The sequence below is a fragment of the Carlito syrichta genome, unplaced genomic scaffold (assembly GCF_000164805.1).
Source record: "Carlito syrichta isolate Samal-C Ts95f unplaced genomic scaffold, Tarsius_syrichta-2.0.1 Scaffold313642, whole genome shotgun sequence".
Classification (NCBI taxonomy): domain Eukaryota; kingdom Metazoa; phylum Chordata; class Mammalia; order Primates; family Tarsiidae; genus Carlito; species Carlito syrichta.
In genome coordinates, this window is record NW_007257738.1 from 426852 (window position 1) to 445322 (window position 18471).

The window sequence follows — 18471 nt, forward strand, 5'->3', positions numbered from 1 at the left end:
TTTTTTTTTAGTTGGAGTCTCACTCTGTCGCCCAGACTGGAGTGCAGTGGCTGCTCCCAGCCGCTGCAGCCACGACCTGCTGGGCTCCAGCGATCCTTCCGCCTCAGACTTCCGAGTAGCTGGAACTACTGGCGCGCACTACCATGCCCGGCTGATTTTTGATTTATTGTAGAGATGAGGTCTCGCCAAGTTGCCCAGGCGGGTCTCGAACCCGCGGGTTCAGGCAATCCACTCACCTCAGCCTTCCAAAGGCGCGGGGATTACAGGCTGAACCACCGAGCCCGGCTACAAGCCATTCTTATATCAAAGATAATACTTTTTTGCGGAGGAATTGAGAACAGGCCAAATCCTGTGCTTGAATTTGACTTCAATTAATCAGAAGCTTAAAAATTAAAATATTAGTGGGCAAAAGAAAATGTAGACTCACCTTATTGGACACCTTTACCATCCATGCCTGCTCTGGAAAAGGTTGGCATTGGGCAAGAACACAAGTAAACGCGCCTGTAGTTCCAGCTACTTGGGAGGCTGAGGTGGAAGGATCGTTGGAGTCCAGCGGGTTGATGCTAGGGTGGTTGTGAGTGTACCACTCCACTCCAGCCTGGGTGACGGAATGAGACTCCAACTCAAAAAAAAAAAGAACACAAGTAAGTAAATAAATGTCTCTTCCCTCAGCTATAAAGGGTGTGTGTGGCACAAGCACATACTCGGAGATACGCTTGAGAGTTAGCACCTCTCAAAATCTCAGGCCCTTCTCCTCGAGGAAAGCAAGTGGAATCCTGTCTATTCATTCAGCATTTTAAAATGACTGAATTGTGAAATGGGGTGTTCTGAAATCCTAGCATAAGACCTTTGTTATCAGAGTCTCCTGCACAAATGCTTTTTTCTGAGTTGTTTTCACAATATGCCTTTTGCTAAGAGAAGGCCTGAAGAAATGACCTCATTGAAAAGATGCGTCTAGCTTTTGTACAACTGTAGCTGCCAAGGCAATTAATTGTCATTGTGCTTTGTATCTGGACCACAGAAAAAGTTGATGTCATGTATGAGTAAGGAAAAGTTTCAGCAGATTAATTCCTTTTTTTCCTAAATATTAAAAAGAAGGAGAGATTATTAATCTTGCCATTGCAGCCAGAAAATTACGATTGCATGCATTATCTTTGTAGAATATAATACATGAATCTGTTGTGTGGGACCATTTAATCTTTTTGTCTCCCCGTAAGAAGAGCTAGAGCTTGTGCTTAAATAGCTGCCCTGAGTGTGAACTTGAGCTGCCTCAAGTTCTGGGAAGTAGATCACATTAGGCCTCAAGGTTTGTATATTAGAACACAGACATAATGTTACTCCAAGGCTGTTGTGATTGTTAGAATCAAAAGCGCTTTCTAAACTGTGAGATAGGTAGGAATTCCCATTCCATAAGTAATCCAGCTACTTCCAAGACAAGTGTACGAGGGAGGACCCAAAAAAACCCGGAATTAACTTTTGGAGGGCAGATCTCTTGTAGTAGAGGCTTCCTCTGCTAGGTAAGTGTTCCAGGATCCCATCAGCATCAGTATACCGCCTAGCTTGTTGTGGGTGACTGCGTTCGGCTTTAGTGATTTTTTTTGGAGATTCTTTCAACACATTTGCGCATTTCATGAGGGGTGATTCAAAAGCACACCTGCCCATACCATGCTGAATGTTCAGAAGTTTTTGACCAAAAATGGCACAATCCCCAAGCCCCATCCTCCCTACTCACACGCATTCGCCCCCAGCAACTGTTTTTTGTTTCCCTGGATACAAAAAATCCTCAGTGGGAAACATTTTGGCGATGTGGCAGAGGTGAAACAAAAAACAGCAGAAGCACTAAAAGGCATCAAAATTGACGAGTTCAAAAACTGTCCTGAGCCGCGGGAAAAGTGTCTGGATAGATGTATTGCACAAAACGGAGAGTGCTTGGAAGGGACTGAAGTTTAAACATGTAAGAATAAATACACAATTTTTAATAAATAACTTCTGGGGTTTTTTGGGTCCCCCTCATATAACACAAACAAAAGCTCACTCCTCCAGGCCACAAGTAGACCTGGCACACACCTTGTTAACATACCTTCTTTTTCCCTATCCAGTTGTATTTGTCATTGGCAGTGGAATGTACAAGAAGTTCCAGCCACAGGGCAACATCATGGCTAAAGTGGTCAAGTGCATGGGTGTAAGTATTCCTGTAGCCCTTTCTCGATGTCATTTAATTACCCCAGAAATTTCTGCCTCCTTTAGATGAAAATTCAATTAAACTTTGACTTTCCTTCAAGCATATTTTTAGTGTTCTTAACTAAGTGTATGTATATATAAAATATATATATGTATATTGAGTTGGAGTCTCACTCTAGTGAGACTCCGGTCATTCAGGTTGGAATGCAGTGACACAATCAGAGCTCACTGCAGCCTCAGACCTCCTGGGCTCAGGCAATCCTTCCACCTCAGCCTCCTGAGTAGCTGGGACTACAAGTACACACCTCCAAGCCTGGCTGAGTTTTTTAATTTTTTGTAGAGACAAGATCTTGCTATGTTGCCTAGGCTGGTTTCAAACTCCTGGGCTCAAGCAATCCTCCTTCCTCAGCTTCCCAATGTGTTGGGATTGCAGGTGTGAGGCACCACACCCAGCTGCTCTGAACTATTTTGACAAATTGAAACTTCTTAGAAAACTCACCAAAAGAAAAAGGACACAAACAGAACTCAACAAGAGAGGAACAGAAATGACTCTTGGGCTTTTAAAATAAGATCAGTGGTCCAAGGAAAGAAAATCAAAGTGACTCTTGGCCTGTCAGGTTGGCAGACAGTGCCTAGGGTCTGGGAGCAGTGACCGGAGCATGGGAGACCTGTCCTGGCTCTGTTAGCAAGAGCCTCAAGTGTTTAGATGCTCGGAGTCATTCGTGCTGCTTTTGAGAATGAAGGGTTAGAGCATCATTTTAAAAAATGAACACAGAACTGTGTACAAAGATTGTCATTGTAATATTTATAATGGCAAAAATGTAAGTCCACCAAGTTGCTGAAAATAGGAAGATGGTGCTTAACTTACAGTCTATCTCTGGCATCAAAGAATATTTGGTGATAAGGTGTTCAGAAGATGGTTTCTCCCATAGGCATCAACATGGAATGTGGACATATCGGTACATTTATAGGCAGGAAATAGATGTTGAGAGTAGACATCTTAGATAATGAAATCAAATAATTTTGATTATTTTTTCCCTCATACACGCTCCATTTTTTTAGTGAACATACTGTATGTATTGTATATCCAGGGGAAAACGTGGCACGTTTTAATGAAAACATACCCGTGCGGATAATCTTTTGGATGAAAAGGCAGCCTTAAGATAATTTTCGGTCACTTACTGTCTCTTTACCCAGCCTTATTGCATTAGATTATTGTATTGTATTTCACTTGCATTGTACAACTAGGTTATTGTATCGTATTGTATTTCAACTTGTGAAATCAATGTGCCCTCTCTTTGTCAAAAAGAAAATTTCCTTCAGGTGCAATCATTCCTTTTTATTCTGATATTAGATCAATTTCCACCAAAACATTCTTTCCAAGCAAAGAGGAGACCTTATCAATGATCTATTCAAGTTCTTCTTTTTTTAAAATTTATTTTATTTTAGCATTGTGGGGTACTACATAAGTAGGCTGCGTGCAGGTGGAGTTTGAGCTTCTAGCTGGCCCTCTCTGCTCCGATACTGGACCAGGTACCCAGGGTGATGCCATGCGCCCCCCCCCCTTCCTCCCCCAGCAGAGTTCAGTGTCTGCTGATCCCACCCATGTGATCAGTGGTCAGGGTCCACTTATGAGTAAGAGCATGCAGTATTTGGTTCTCAAGTCCTTCCTTAATAAGTGATGGACAGCATAGTTCAAACCCCTAAAGAAAAACTTCAAGCTCCTTAGAATCAGAAGAACTGTATTGCCTATTATTCTAAAATCAGCCCGCGGCTTTGAATTATTGCCTTTCAAACACATGCATGTCCCCAACCGCCACCACCATCGCCTTATCTTGTTGCCCTGTCATTGCAAATGCACCTTGCTCTTCCCAAAGTTCTCTCCTAAACAACTCCAACAAGGAATCTTAGTAGCCCCTAACATCATGAAGGATGGATCTACATATTTTTCTGACCCGTATTACCCTATTTCAAAATGTGTTTCCCTATATCTTTTGTGGGTTAAATAAATGTATCATGTGCTCACTCTCAAATTTAAAAACCAATACTCAGTTCGGTTATTGGAAAGCTTTTAAGCATGTCTGGAACAACTTTGTATGCAAATCTGGTTTTTCAAGCATAAACTTCATGAAATCTAAATACAGATCACACTTTCTGATAAAAATTTGGCATCCAAATTAAGATATACCATAAGTGTAAAATACTCCCTGATTTTGAAGGCTTAGTATGAACAACGAATGTAGAAATTCTCATTAATTTGTAAAATGTTGATTATATATAAACATAGTTAGGGTTTATTTGGTTAAATAAAATGGATTTAAAATGAATTTTGCCTGCTTTTCTTTTACTTGTTAATATGGCTGCTAGAAAACTTCAGTTACAGGTGTGTCTTTACTGTTTTCCAGAGGATCTGGAGGGAACAGTAGAGACATGTGACTGTGTTTACCCCAACCCAAATGACCTTGGTTAGAAAGAGACTAGAAATAAATGCATCACTTATGCCTTTAATCGTGCTCATATCCTAGTATATACAATTTTATATTTTGCTTTTCTCACAAACATCTTTTTCCATTTAAAGGGTTTAACTGAAATGTGTTTCCCAAGAAAGTCATTGGTCCCATTTTGAAACCTAATTTTTCTTCCTTCCTTCAGTTTGCCACCAAAAACAGATTTAGGCATCGGAGTCACACATTTCCCAAGAGAGAGCACTGGTTGGACTGGGCTAGAGAAAAATATGATGTAAGTAACTGTTGTGGCTACAATAATCGAGGAAATGAAAATTCAAACTCTCAGTTCCAATGATGAAGGCCACACATACCAAATTATCAATTGTGTCTTCCTAGCCTTCCTTAGCATGTTAAATGAGACTATATAGATCAATGAATGCCTCTTTTAATTGAGAACTTGATAAATAACGGATATAATTTATCTGTAGACAATATTACCTTTTCATAGTTTGCCATTTGATGTACACTGCTATTAGTCGTGTAATTGTGACCACATAATTTTGGTTTGAATACAGAGAAGGTGAGTGGTGGTGGCGGCATGGTGGGAATGTATATCTAGTAAGTTCAAGTAATTTACCTCCTAAATAGACATTTTTGCTCATGTTTTAAGCAGCTTAGAAATTTTCAGTTTTCTTTTTTTTTTTGAGTCGGAGTCTCACTGTGTCACCCAGGCTGGAGTGCAGTGGCATGCGCACGACCACCCCAGCATCGACCCACTGGGCTCCGGCGATCCTTCCGCCTCAGCCTTCCAAATAGCCAGAACTACAGGCGTGCCCTACCATGCCTGGCTAATTTTTGATTTATTGTGGAGACGAGGGCTCGCCAAGTTGCCCAGGCTGGTCTCGAACCCGCGGGCTCAGGCGATCCACTCGCCTCTACCTTCCAAAGTGCTGGGATTGCCACCAAGCCCATCCAGAAATTTTGTTTTCTAAGCCTGTGTTAGTGTCCTTTGGAGTGACGAGTCACCTTGCAGCTTGTCTCTAGACGCAAATCTCTCCCTCACTGAAACTCAGCAGCACCTGAGCACCTGGTTGATACAGGCGATGGCTGATTTGTCCTTCCTCCACTCCAGGAGCGGCTTATCTCTCAGATCAAGATGGTTACGAGAGTACTGTTCCTGTACATCCCGCTCCCCATGTTCTGGGCCTTGTTTGATCAGCAGGTAACGTGAAATTCTGCTTTGTTCCTCGTCTCTGCTTAGCAAACATGCGTTGGAGCCTGCCAGGTACCAAGACGTGTTTAGGATTTCACGTCTAAGAAGTTCTCTTCTAGCTTCTTTTTTATATTTCACTTATTTCATGGTTAGATCCCACTGAGTTTATTTGTAAAAACAAAACGGCAACAACAAAACAATTCTAGATAGTTCTATCCTCATTTCTGCTGCAAAACAATGAAAAAAATCAGATGTGGTCAAGTAAAGTAGCCTTGGCAAAGCCCTCATCAATGCATCCGGGACTCTTGCAATCAAAACTGAGAATAAAGAGTTTGTTTTCCTACAGATGTGGCATGGTAAAAGCGTGTCTTGCCTTTTATGGGATCCAGAGGATATTTAAACAAGAGGGGCTTGACGTCTTCCACTCTAAAAATAGAATGCTTGGGCCAGAAGCAGTGTTTAGGCATGGAAAATGACTCCACCAACATCACCCCTCTTTAAGCAGGAACCTAGAACCAGATGGTTAACTTGCTGTGTTCTTTCTACCACAGCTGTGAGACACAGGTCCAGGGATGTGTCACAATAGTGTTTGATGGGTCAATACACGGTGGTCAGTAGCTAAAGCAATCAGCTATTGTTTCTTTTAGTAAAATTTTTTTTTAAATATGAGCATGTGGTTTTATTGTGCAGGCAGTATTAGTATCATAAGTATTAGTATTATTCTGTTGCTTGGAAGAAATTTGAGCGTTCACATTATCTCCTTATTTGTAAGTATGAGATTTAGACTAGCACCATACAGACCTGGGAGGCAGTGATACATGATGGATGAGAGCTGGTTACTGGAATGAGACTTGCACTAGAAATACACTCCTCACCTGGTAGCTGTGGGACTTAGGTAGTAACTACCCCTCTGAAAGTGTCATTTAACCCACCTCAAGGCTGTGAGGATCCAGTTAAAGAACATGCACAAAATATGCAGGATCAGGCATATATTAACAGGCCAAACATGCTGGGCATGGTGGCTCACACCTGTAATCCTAGTGCTCAGGGAGGTCAACGCCAGAGGACTACTTGAACCTGGGAATTTGGGACCAGGCTAGGCAGCACAGTGAGACCTGTCTCTAAAAAAATTAATAAATAAAACATTAAAAAATAAGCCAGATGTGGTGGTGCACACTTGTAGTCCCAGCTACTCGAGAGGTTGAGGCGGGATTGCTGGAGCCAGGAGGTCAAGTCTTCGGCGAGCCGTGGTCATGCCACTGCACTTCAGCCTGGGCAACAAAGTGAGATTCTGATTAAAAACAAAACAAAACAAAACTCAAACAGTGGTAGTTTCCTGACGTTCTTTGATATCCTCCTAGTGGAGTTGATAGATTTATATTGAAACCATTAGAGGTTTAGTCTTTCATAGAAATTATCATATGTAGTTATACAGTCCTGGGTCATCTTTTACTATAAAATAGGTTTAAATCCATCTCTCTCCTGTTGGTGATCTAGTTTAGGCCAATCTTAAAAAAATGGCCCCTTTTTTTTGAATCGGAGTCTCACTCTGTTGTCCAGGTTGGAGTGCAGTGGCACGCTCATGGCCACCGCAGCCTCAACCTGCTGGGCTCAGGTGATCCTTCTGCCTCAACCTTCCAAATAGCTGGAAATATAAGCATGCACTACCACGCCCAGCTAACTTGTTGATTTATTGTAGAGACAAGGTCTCAGGTACCCAGGCTGCGCCACCACGCCCTCTAATTTTTGGATTTATTGTAGAGACAAGGTCTTGCCACATTGCCCAGGCTGGTCTCAAACCTCTGGACTCGGGCAGTCCTCTTGCCTCTGCCTCCCAAAGTGCTGGGATGACAGGCATCAGCCACCACGCCCAACTAAAAATGACTCTTAACAATCATGATGTTCTTGAGCCCCTGATGTCAGTAAATATTGGACATCCTTACATGGCTGCTTTCACCTGGCCGCCGCTGCCGTGCTTTCCAACAAGTATCAGAAGTGTATTTCTCCAGCTCAGAGGGGCCGGAACACTAATTTTGTGTCCACTTATACAGGAGAGGCACAACCTGTTTTAACCCAGTTGTATCATAGAGCCAGGAGACTAACTTGATGTTTAAAACAATTTTAAATCCCGTAACATTTCAGACTTATTTCTGACATGGAAAAGACTCACCGTTGACTAGTAAAATTTTAAAAACCCACATTCTCAAATGATGCAGTAAAACTTTATTCATTTTTAAGGGCTCCCGGTGGACGCTGCAAGCAACAACCATGAGTGGGAAAATAGTAAGTTTGGGCAAGCAGGATATTTTACCCTCCCTGGTTGCTACTCCTTTGTTTAAGTCCCTTTGTCTCCTTTCTCCCTCCCTTTCGTAACACGTTTCCATGAAAATGTTTTTCTCTCTTCGTAGGGAGCTATCGAAATTCAGCCAGATCAGATGCAGGTAGGAGAAAGTATTGAGATTCAATATGGAGGTCAAAGTCATCTTTGAGACAACCCTAACATTTTACCTGTCCTTTCATCTGCAGACCATCAATGCCATCCTGATCGTCATCATGGTCCCCATCTTTGATGGTCTGGTGTATCCTCTGATTGCAAAATGTGGCTTCAATTTCACGTAGGTCACTAGTGGGTTTGGGTTGGTGGAGGCACCATTGGTCTGAGGGTTTTGCAAGTGGACTGCACCCTGTCTGCCACTGCCCCAAGATGATGGGGTCTTGAGGAATGAATGAAACAGATGTTTGTGTGCTGATGTTTCTGAAAATGTCCTTTAAATAAAAGTGCTGGCTGGGCGTGGTGGCTCATGCCTGCAATCCTAGCACTTTGGGAGACCAAGGCAAGAGGATCACTTGAGCCCAGGAGTTTGAGACCAGCCTGAGCAACATTGTGAGACGCCATCCTTACCCCCCGCAAAAAAATTAGCCGGGCATAGTAGCACAGGTTATTCGGGAAGCTGAAGAGGAAGGATCACCTGAGCCCAGGAGGTCGATGCTGCAGTGAGCTGTGATGGTGCCATTGCACTCCAGCCTGGGCAACAGTAAGACTCCAACTCATGAAATAAAATGAATAGAATAGAATAGAATAATTAACAACAATTAGTAAAATTGTTGTTAATAGCAGCCTGAAAAATCCTCTAATTAAGGTTCTTTTATGTACGTAGATAATAAGAATGTTCATTATAATTGGGAGTACAACCTGAACGATAATGTCTAGAAATTAAATCTAAATATGCAAATGAGAAGCTGCATTCCGTTTATCTTCCTTAGTCTCGGCCATGAATCATGGAAGGAGAGACCCTTCGAAGCCCATGTGTTTTTGTAGGGAAGTTGGTTTTGTCTAGGTGCAGGTGAGGGGCAGACCTCGTCTGTAGGAGGCTGGTTGAGAGTCACTCTCTTCTTGGTCTACCAGCTCCCTGAAGAAGATGACAGTTGGAATGTTCCTGGCTTCCATGGCCTTTGTGGTGGCTGCCATCGTGCAGGTGGAAATTGATGTGAGTTGCCCTCTGATTCTCCAGGGTCCTTTCCTGATGGGTTTAGTGGATGGTTCGGAACGCTTTCCCTGGGCTGGAGAGGATGAGGGAGGTCAGGGTCCTTCCTCTACACTGAGCCCTGGTGCTGTGGGCGGCATGAGGCCCAGGGAGAACCCCTCCTCATCCCTGCAAGGGCGCATCTGGGAAGGAGGTCAAGTGGATAGGCTTCGTTCAGGGAAGAAATGACCTAAACAGCTTGCACTCACAACACACTTTTCATAATGGGAGAGAAGGGTGTGAAGTGTGAGCTCCTAGGAGACCTGGTCAAAAGACGTCAGTCATTCACAAGCCTCATTTTAGACATGTGTAAATAGTCTTTTTGATATGAAAATGCGTTTTAGATTCTGGTAAACTTTCCAGTAATGATTAGTTCTCAAGCTAGTCCACACTTCTAGTGGCTCCACAGTGGACCAGATTAGGCTCCTTAAGCTGTGAGTGAGATCAGGTCCTAGAAACAGGGCTGTGTGGTTCGTAAAAAGTAGGAGAGTCTCTCCCTCTCCCTCTGTCTCTGTCTCTGTCTCTCTTTTTGTCTCGTTCTCTCTGTCTCTCCCTCTCTCTCTGTCTCTTCTTCTCTCTCTCTCTCTCTCTCTCTCTCTCTCTGTCTCTCTCTCTCTCTCTCTCCATCTATCTTTGTCTGTCTCTCTCTCTCTCCCTTGGTCTCTCTGTCTCTCTTTCATATCTTTCTCTCTGTCTCTCTCCCCACCCCGCTCCCCTCTCTCCTTCCCTCTTCCTTCCCCCGGCCTCTCTTTCTCTCCCCTCCTTCCCCTTTTCTCCCTCTCCCTCTCTGTCTCTCTTCTTCCATCCCTCCCTTTCTCTCTCTTTTAATTTCTATAACCTTAAAAATTTTTTTAATTGGGGCAAAAATAGATATAGCACAGAATTTACCATCTTACTCACTTGTGTGTGGTTCAGTGTTAAGTACGTACATGTGGTCGTGCAACCAATCTCCAGTACTCCCTACATCTGGCAAAGCGAAATCTCTGTAACCCCCCAAAAGCCCAACCATTCCCCCAGCCCCTGGCGACCCCCATTCTATTTCTTGTCTCTAGGAATGTGAGTACTCTATGTACCTTGTGTAAGTGGCATCACGCAGTGTTTGTTTTGTCGTGACTGGTTTGTTTCACTAAGCGTATTGTCTTCAAGGTTCATGTGTGCTGTAATGTGTGTCAAAATTTCCTTCCTTTTTAAGGTAGGATACTAGTCTCTCCTATGTGGACACTTAGTTTGGGTTGCTTCCACCTTTTGGCTGTTGTGAATAACGCTGCAGTGAACATGGGTGTGCTCACTGTCTCTTGAACATAGCTAGCTTTGTGGAAAATGAATTGTGGGCTCAGGTAAACACAAATCGCTTCTGCAACACCGGGGTCTGAGACAGAACATCGTAGGCATGAAGGTAGGCAGGCAAGAGGGACAAGGGTGAGAAGATATCTTACAGCACCATGGCTGGGGCTGAGAAATGGGCTTCTGGAGTTCCAGGGAGGACACTGGAGTTGCGGACAGCAGATCTCAGGTGTCACAACAGGGGGAACATTCACTGAGATGATATTCTGACCCCTAGCTGTTACCAGGCTTTCCATCCTGGCACGCTTTGACCTAGAGGTGCTAGATGAGACCAAGAGTAACCCCTTCTAATTCCTTCAATATTCTGTATGTGTCATTTTCTATGGGTGCCCCAGTAGTGATTGGCAGCTTATGGGGGTGTCTGGCATGTCTCAACCAACACCAGGGAAAGTGCCTCCATGCAAGCGTTCAGATTATCATCCATGCTGTACTGAACACCTCACTGCCAATTTTCTTTTGCTCAGAAAACCCTTCCAGTCTTCCCCCAAGGAAATGAAGTCCAAATTAAAGTTTTGAATATAGGGGATAATAACATGACGATATCTCTTCCTGGAAACATGGTGACACTTGGCCCAATGTCTCAAGTAAGTAGAAGGCAATGCAACCTTCTTTTTTGTCTTCTAACCTGAGAATAGAATTTGGAGAAGCTGTTTTGCTGGGTCCTTGTATAATCCCAAGAGCAGCCCACATGTGGTTTTTTTTTTTAGTTGGAGTCTCACTCTGTCGCCTGGACTGAAGCGCAGTGGCACGCTCCCCATCACCACAGCTCCAACCTGCTGGGCTCTGGCAATCCTTTCACCTCAGCCTTCCAAGTAGCCAGAACTACAGGCGTGCACTACCACGCTGCCCAGCTAATTTTTGATTTATTGTAGAGCCGAGGTCTCGCCAAGTTGCCCAGGCTGGTCTCGAACCCGCGGGCTTGACTTGGCCTCCCAAAGTGCTGGGATTACAGGTTGAGCCACCGAGCCCAGCCAGTGTCTTAACTATCTTGATCTCACTTGGGCTTTACTCTAAACCAGTGTGCCTCACACCTGAATGTTATAGAAATTCCATGGGGAGTTATTAAGCTGCAGATTCTTAATCAGTAGGGCTGAAATCTGAAATGCTGCTTTGTTTTGTTTTGTTTTGTTTTGAGTCGGGGGTCTCACTCTGTCACCCAGGCTGGAGTGCAGTGGCACAATCCCGGCTCACTGCAGCCTCCACCTCCTGAGCTTGGCTATCATGAGTAGCTGGGACTCCAGGCATGCACCACCATGTCTGGCTCATTTTTTAAAAAATTTTTTGTGTGGAGACAAGGTCTTTCTGTGTTGCCCAGGCTGATCTTGAACTCCTGGGTTTAAGCAATGCTACCTCCTCAGCTTCTCAAATTGCTGGGATGACAAGCGTGAGCCACCGTGTCCGGCCTGAAATGCTGCATTTTTAAGAAGCTCTCGGGTGATGTTGCTGCTCCTTGTTTATGGAACCACACTTTAGATCACAAGGATCTAGGTTAGTGGTTTTCAACTGGGGTGATTTTCACCCCAGGGGACACTTGGCAATCTCTGGAGACATTTTTTGTTGTTGCAACTGGGAGTGTGCACCGGCATCATCTCTTACACAGAAGCCAGGGATGCTGACACACAGCACTTCATAGAACAAAATCCTCTGGCCCAAATGCCAACGGTGCCAAGTCTGGGAAACCCTGATCATGATGATCATTGTTCTGGATTGGCAGAACTCAGCCTTGAGTCTTCATCAGAATCTCCTGGAGAGCTTTGAAAATTCTGATACCTGGGTCCCAACCCCAGAGATCTTGATTGTGGTCTCATTCCTGTTCAGTCGTGGTTGAGAAACACCACTTTAGATCTTGCCAAACTAGGTAAACTTGAAGACAAAAAAAAAAGTCAGACTCCAAAAGCTTGGGGCAGCCCAGTATTGGTTTTCACTAGCGATGGGGTTTTTTTTTTAAGTCCCTGATGCTGTTCTTTCCCTAATGGAAGAAATAAATCCCAAAGCATTTATCTCTGTTAAGCAAAATAAAATGCTTGTTGTAAAGGGGTGGTTGTCCTAAAACACTTCATGATAGACTCTAGAAGAGCGGTTGGGAAGCTGAGGCAAGTGAATGCCAACTCCCTAGAGGCATTTTTCAATGTGCATGAACATGAACTTGGAAACTCGGAATATCACATAACACACCATTTTTATATTCAGCTGCACAATGCCAAGACACTACTATGTTAACTATGACTCCTTCCCCCCACCCCCATCTATAGACAAATGAATTCATGACTTTTGACGCAGACAAACTGACGAGTATAAACGTCTCTTCCACTGAACCACCGGTCGCTGTAGGAACTCAGGACTTCCAGAAGGGCCAACGCCATACCCTTCTCGTGTGGGCTCCCAATCACTACCGTGTGGTAAGTAAACACCTGCCATGGACTCTTCACTCCTTGTAATATGGGAGATGTGACTTTTTATGAGTGTGGCTTTGTTTTACTCATATTTAGTGTTATGTTAGATGATCTTCAGCTTCTTTTTTCAAGAACACAAGGCTTCAAGAATGCCAGCCAGACTTCAAATAAAAGTTCGACGGCTGGATGGCAAGGGTTAATATTGATTTAAAAATTTTTTTTAACGTCTAGACGTTGTGGGTCTGTGTGTGCTCGTGCATGTATGTGTGTTCATACAAGTCACACAGAGTACATAGGTGTGTATGTGTCTTCATATAAGTCACACGGAGTACATATGTGCATTTAAAGTTTTAAATATATAATTGCATTGATTTTTAAAATTTGTGCTGGGAGAGTCAGGGAAGATAGCAGCCGAGCCAGTCGGACTATGCAAGTCCCAGTGTGCGTGAGTGTATGGAAACTGACTGAGTGAGGGCTAGGGAGCTAGTGGCCAGGGCTTTCCTGGTGCAGCGGTTGGTGCCGCAGCTGCTCGGCTTGGACCCTAGCGATTCCTGGGCATAGAAACCGAGCACCCTCTTTTTTTTAAAATCAATAAAATTTATGCTGAGTAGTAAGAAAACTAGAGCAGTTTCTAAAAAATATATAGTATGTTAGGCAAGTGCAATAAAACACTGCACATACAAAATAATTATTGACGAAATAGAGAGCTCTAGTTATACCATTCAGCACACAAAGAAACTATGAAGGTATTGTTGAACTAAATGAGGGGGTTTCGAGCTTTCTAGAAGGCGGATTTAAGTGAGCTTCTAGAGAACTGCAATATGGAATTAAGATTCTTAGTCATTTGCTTAATTAGGGGTCTGTTGAATGACTTGTTCTATTTGGAGAGCAGTGTTCTGTGGAACCATTGTCAAGAAAGGGTCAAAAATCGTAGAGGCTCATGGTAGTCTTAAGGAGAATTAGGACTGAAGAAATGAAGCTGTTCTTTTTAAAATGTATTTATTTTAAAAATTTATTTATTCTTTCTGTGTTGCCCAGGATGGTCTTGAACTCCTGGCCTCAAACGATCCTTCTATGACCTCGGCTTCCCAAAGCCTAGAGCCCTTCTGATGTAATCATGCCCTTAGGTCTTAGGATAAGTGTCTGTGCCACCTTCTCAAAAGACTGAAAGGTTTATCTGAATCTATTCTAATGAATAAGGTATTGAAAATGTTTTTATATTACTGTTTTCTCACTCAGGTAACAGATGGTCTTAACCAGAAGCCAGAAAAAGGACAGAATGGAATTAGGTATGTAAATTTCTTTAAGGCTTAAATCCTGTCAGCTTTGCGTGTAAGTACAGCATAGTGAAATTCAAGTGCAGCAAGGGTACAATATGAGCGTATAGGGTTTGTCCCAAGAAAGCAGGGCCGGCTCAGTATTCAAAAAAATAGATCAGTCAATGTAAACCATCATCTTAATAAACTAGAGAAGAAAAGCCACATCATCTAATCCAGTGATAAAGAAAAAGCATTTGGTAAAATTCAGCATCCATTCATGATTTTTAAAAACTCGGTAAACTAGAAAAAGAAGGGAACTTTCTGGAAAAAAAAAATCCACAGAAACTTGAGCTTACAAGATACTTCATGGTGAAAATCTAAAATCTCCCCATTAAGATTAAGAACAAGTTAAGATTTTTCAACCCTCCCCAGTCTTATTCAATATCCTTCTGGTTGTCAGAACAATGGGACAAGAAAAAGAAATTAAAAGTATCTAGATTGGAAGGAAGAAATAAAACAATTTCTACTCACAGATGACAATTATCTGCATAGAAAGTCCCCAGGGCTCTACCAAAAAAACTCATAGAATCAATAAAAGAGTTGAGAAAGGCCACAGGATACAAGGACCACACACACACACACAAATCCATCATATTTCTATGTACCAACAATGGACAACTGGAAACTGAAATTTTAAAAATCATATCGTTTATGCTATCTCCATCCCAAATATGAAATACTGAGGTATAAATCTAACAAGACGTGCAGGATTTGAATGCTGAGCATGACAAAATGCTTATGAAAGAAATTAGTGAAGAGCCAGGTAAATGGAAAGCCATCTGTGATCATTGATCAGAAGAGTTAATATAGTAAAGATGTCCAGTTTCTATCAAAGTCATAACATTATTTTTTATAAATATAAACAAACTGATTTTAAGATTTATATGGGAAGGCAAAGAATAGCTAGAATAGCTCAAATAATTTTGAAAAGGAATTCATTTGGAAGATTCTTACTACTAGTAATTTTAAAACTTACTATAATACTGCAGTAATCAGGACAAAGTGATATTGGCAAATAGACCCATGGATGTGTGGAACAGCCTAGAAACAGACCCACGCAAGTCCAGCTAACTGATTTTTGCCACTGGTGCAAAGACAATTCAGTGGATTAAGGAATGTCTTTCCATCAAGTGGCATTGAAACATTTGGACATTCAAATGTAAAAAATGAACTTGACCTAAATCTGGCATCCTATACAAAATTCTTATATAAAAATTATTACACATTTTACAGGAAAATTAACTCTAATTATAGATCTACACGTAAATATAAAACTGTACATTTATATAAGGAATAAAAAAAACCTTGTGACCTTGGGTTTTTAGATCTGACACCAAAAGCATAGTACATAGAAGAAAAATGTGATCAATTAGACTTCATCAGAGTTAAATGTTTGTTCTGTCTGTGTCATTCTTATGAGAATGAAAAGATAAGCTATAAACTGGGAGAAAATGTTTACAAATCACAACTCTGACAAAGAATTGGATCCAGAATATATAAAGTACTCTCAAAGCTCAATAACAACAAAAAAATTTTTTTAATGAAGCAAAAGATTTTTTTTTTTTTTCGAGTTGGAGTCTCACTCTGTCACCCAGACTGGAGTGCAGTGGCCGCTCCCGGCCACCGCAGCCTCCACCTGCTGGGCTCCGGCGATCCTTCCAACTCAGCCTTCCGAGTAACTGGAACTACAGGCGTGCGTTACCACACCTGGCTCATTTTTTATTTATTGTGGAGATGAAGTCTCGCGAAGTTGCCCGGGGGGGTCTCGAACCCACGGGCTCAGGCAATCCACTCACCTCAGCCTCCCAAGGCATGGGATTACAGACTGAGCCACTGAGCCCGGCTATGAAGCAAAAGATTTTAACAAACTTGTCACCAGAGGAGTCATATAAATGGCAAGTAAGCACATAAGAAACCGTTCGACATCATTGGTCATGAGGGAAACACAGAGTAAGACCACAATGATTTATCATAACACACCTGTTGGATGGCTATAGTAATTTTTTTTGGGGGGGGGGGTTCGCCCAGGCTGGAGTGCAGTGGCACGCTCATGGCCACCACAACCTCAACCCGCTGGGCTCAGGCAATTCTTCTACCTCAGTCTTCCAAGCCAAAACTACAGGTGTGTGCTACCCTCCCAGCTAATTTTTTCATTTATTGCAGAGATGAGGTCTCGCCAAGTTGTCCGGGCTGGTATCGAACCCCTGAGCTCAGGCAGTCCTCTTGCTTCGGCCTCCCAGAGTGCTGGGATTACAGGCTTGAGGCACTGTGCCTGGCCAGTAATTGTTTTAAAACCAACAATATCGAGTGTTGCTGAGGACACAGAGCAACTGGAACTCCCACACATTGCTAGTGGGCGCACGATATGGGTCAGCCCCTCTGAGAAATAGTCTGGCAGTTTCTTAAAAAGGTAAACATGCTTGCGACTCAGCCCTCCCACTCCTAGATATTTACCCTAGAGAAAAATTAATTTAGGCTTACATAAAAACCTGTGCACGAATATGACAGATGCTCAACTTATAATCGCCAAAGATTGGAAATCACCCAATGTGCCTCAACACCTGATAGATAAACAGACCACAGTACAACCACACAAGGGAATACTACTCAGCAAAAACAGGGGAACGAACTTTACATGCAGCCACATGAATGAATTTCAAATGCGTTATGCTGCGAAAGAAGCCAGTCTCAAAACACTGCATACTGTGTAACTCCATTTACATGACATTCTGGGAAAGCAACAAGACTATTGGGACAGACTGGTTGGGGGCATGGGTTAGGAATGGAGGAGAGGTTTGCTTTGGGGGCAGCATGATTGAGGGGGCTACGTATTCTGATTATGATAGGATTTATGAATCTAGATGTAGCTTAAAATTCATAGAACTGTGTGCCAGAAAGTCAATTTTCTGTAAATACATTTTTAATAAGTGAGCAATGAGAGTAAATTGACATCTCTACTGGCTTTTTAGCTACTAACAGATGCCAAAAGGCATCTGCTAGTCTCTGTACGTGATTTCAATTTCTTCTGAACAAGCTTCTGGCATCTTCTTTCCCTTTGGCAACCCCAAATTTCTCTGCAGCACACCAAGACATGGCTACCATTGTGTTCATTTTGCCAGCAGAAGGCCTTTCCATGTTTTGTTCCTACCTCATTTTCTTGTTTCCCTTCTGTGTGAGTTTCCTACCACCATCTGGGTGGCTTGTCTACATAGAAATGTACTTTTTGACAGTCCCAGAGGCTGGAAGCCCAGATCAAGATGCCAGCAGGGTTGGTTTCTTCTGAGGCCTCTCTCCTTGGCTTGCATGTGTCTGCCATCTCCCTATGTCCTCACCTGGTCATCCCTCCTTGTGTTTCTGTGTCCTGATCACCTCCTCCTATAAGGACACTAGTCCCATGGGATTAAAGCCCACCCTCGTACCTCATTTTTCTCTTTAAATACTGTGTCTCCAAATATAGACACGTTCTGAGGTACTGAGGGTTAGGGCTCCAGTGTGTGAATTTGGGAGGGACACAATCCAGCCCACAACGCCTTAACTGGGATCTTTGGAATTGTTCCACTGTCCCATACACATGCACATCCACACAGCTGCCATGGATGTGGATGTGGAAGGAGACACACGCTTGATGGTCACCTGTTCCTTTCCTGATCTTTGTTTTGATTCTGAGCTGGAAGCACTTCTGGAATCTCCTTTTTGCCACAGAATGTGGTTTCCATTGCTTTGATTTCTTTGGAAATGTTTTTGAACTTTGGAAGCTTTGAGCAATTTGGATTGTAATATCCTTTCTTGTTTGGGTAATGTAAAAGCTTCATTAAAGAAAAAAAAAAAATTGGCCGGGCGTGGTGGCTCAAGCCTGTAATCCCAGCACTTTTGGAGGCCGAGTTGAGAGGATTGCCTGAGACCAGGGGTTCGAGACCAACCCGGGCAACTTGGCGAGACCTCATCTCTACAATAATTTTTTTTTTTTTTTTTTTTTTTTTGAGTTGGAATCTCACTCTGTCGCCCAGACTGGAGTGCAGTAGCCGCTCCCGGCCACTGCAGCCTCGACCT

General features: G+C 42.9%; 1 protein-coding gene across 1 annotated transcript in view; it reads left to right on the forward strand.

The window, feature by feature from the left end:
* SLC15A1 (solute carrier family 15 member 1) overlaps positions 1-18471 on the forward strand; it is a 40761-nt gene that overhangs the window by 12181 nt on the left and 10109 nt on the right. Inside the window, exons 8-17 of the mRNA XM_021718819.1 lie at positions 2100-2182; positions 4834-4920; positions 5761-5832; positions 8080-8124; positions 8250-8282; positions 8368-8456; positions 9248-9329; positions 11174-11293; positions 12962-13108; positions 14342-14391. Coding sequence (XP_021574494.1) covers positions 2100-2182; positions 4834-4920; positions 5761-5832; positions 8080-8124; positions 8250-8282; positions 8368-8456; positions 9248-9329; positions 11174-11293; positions 12962-13108; positions 14342-14391 — 808 coding nt within the window. The remainder of the gene's footprint in view (positions 1-2099; positions 2183-4833; positions 4921-5760; positions 5833-8079; positions 8125-8249; positions 8283-8367; positions 8457-9247; positions 9330-11173; positions 11294-12961; positions 13109-14341; positions 14392-18471) is intronic.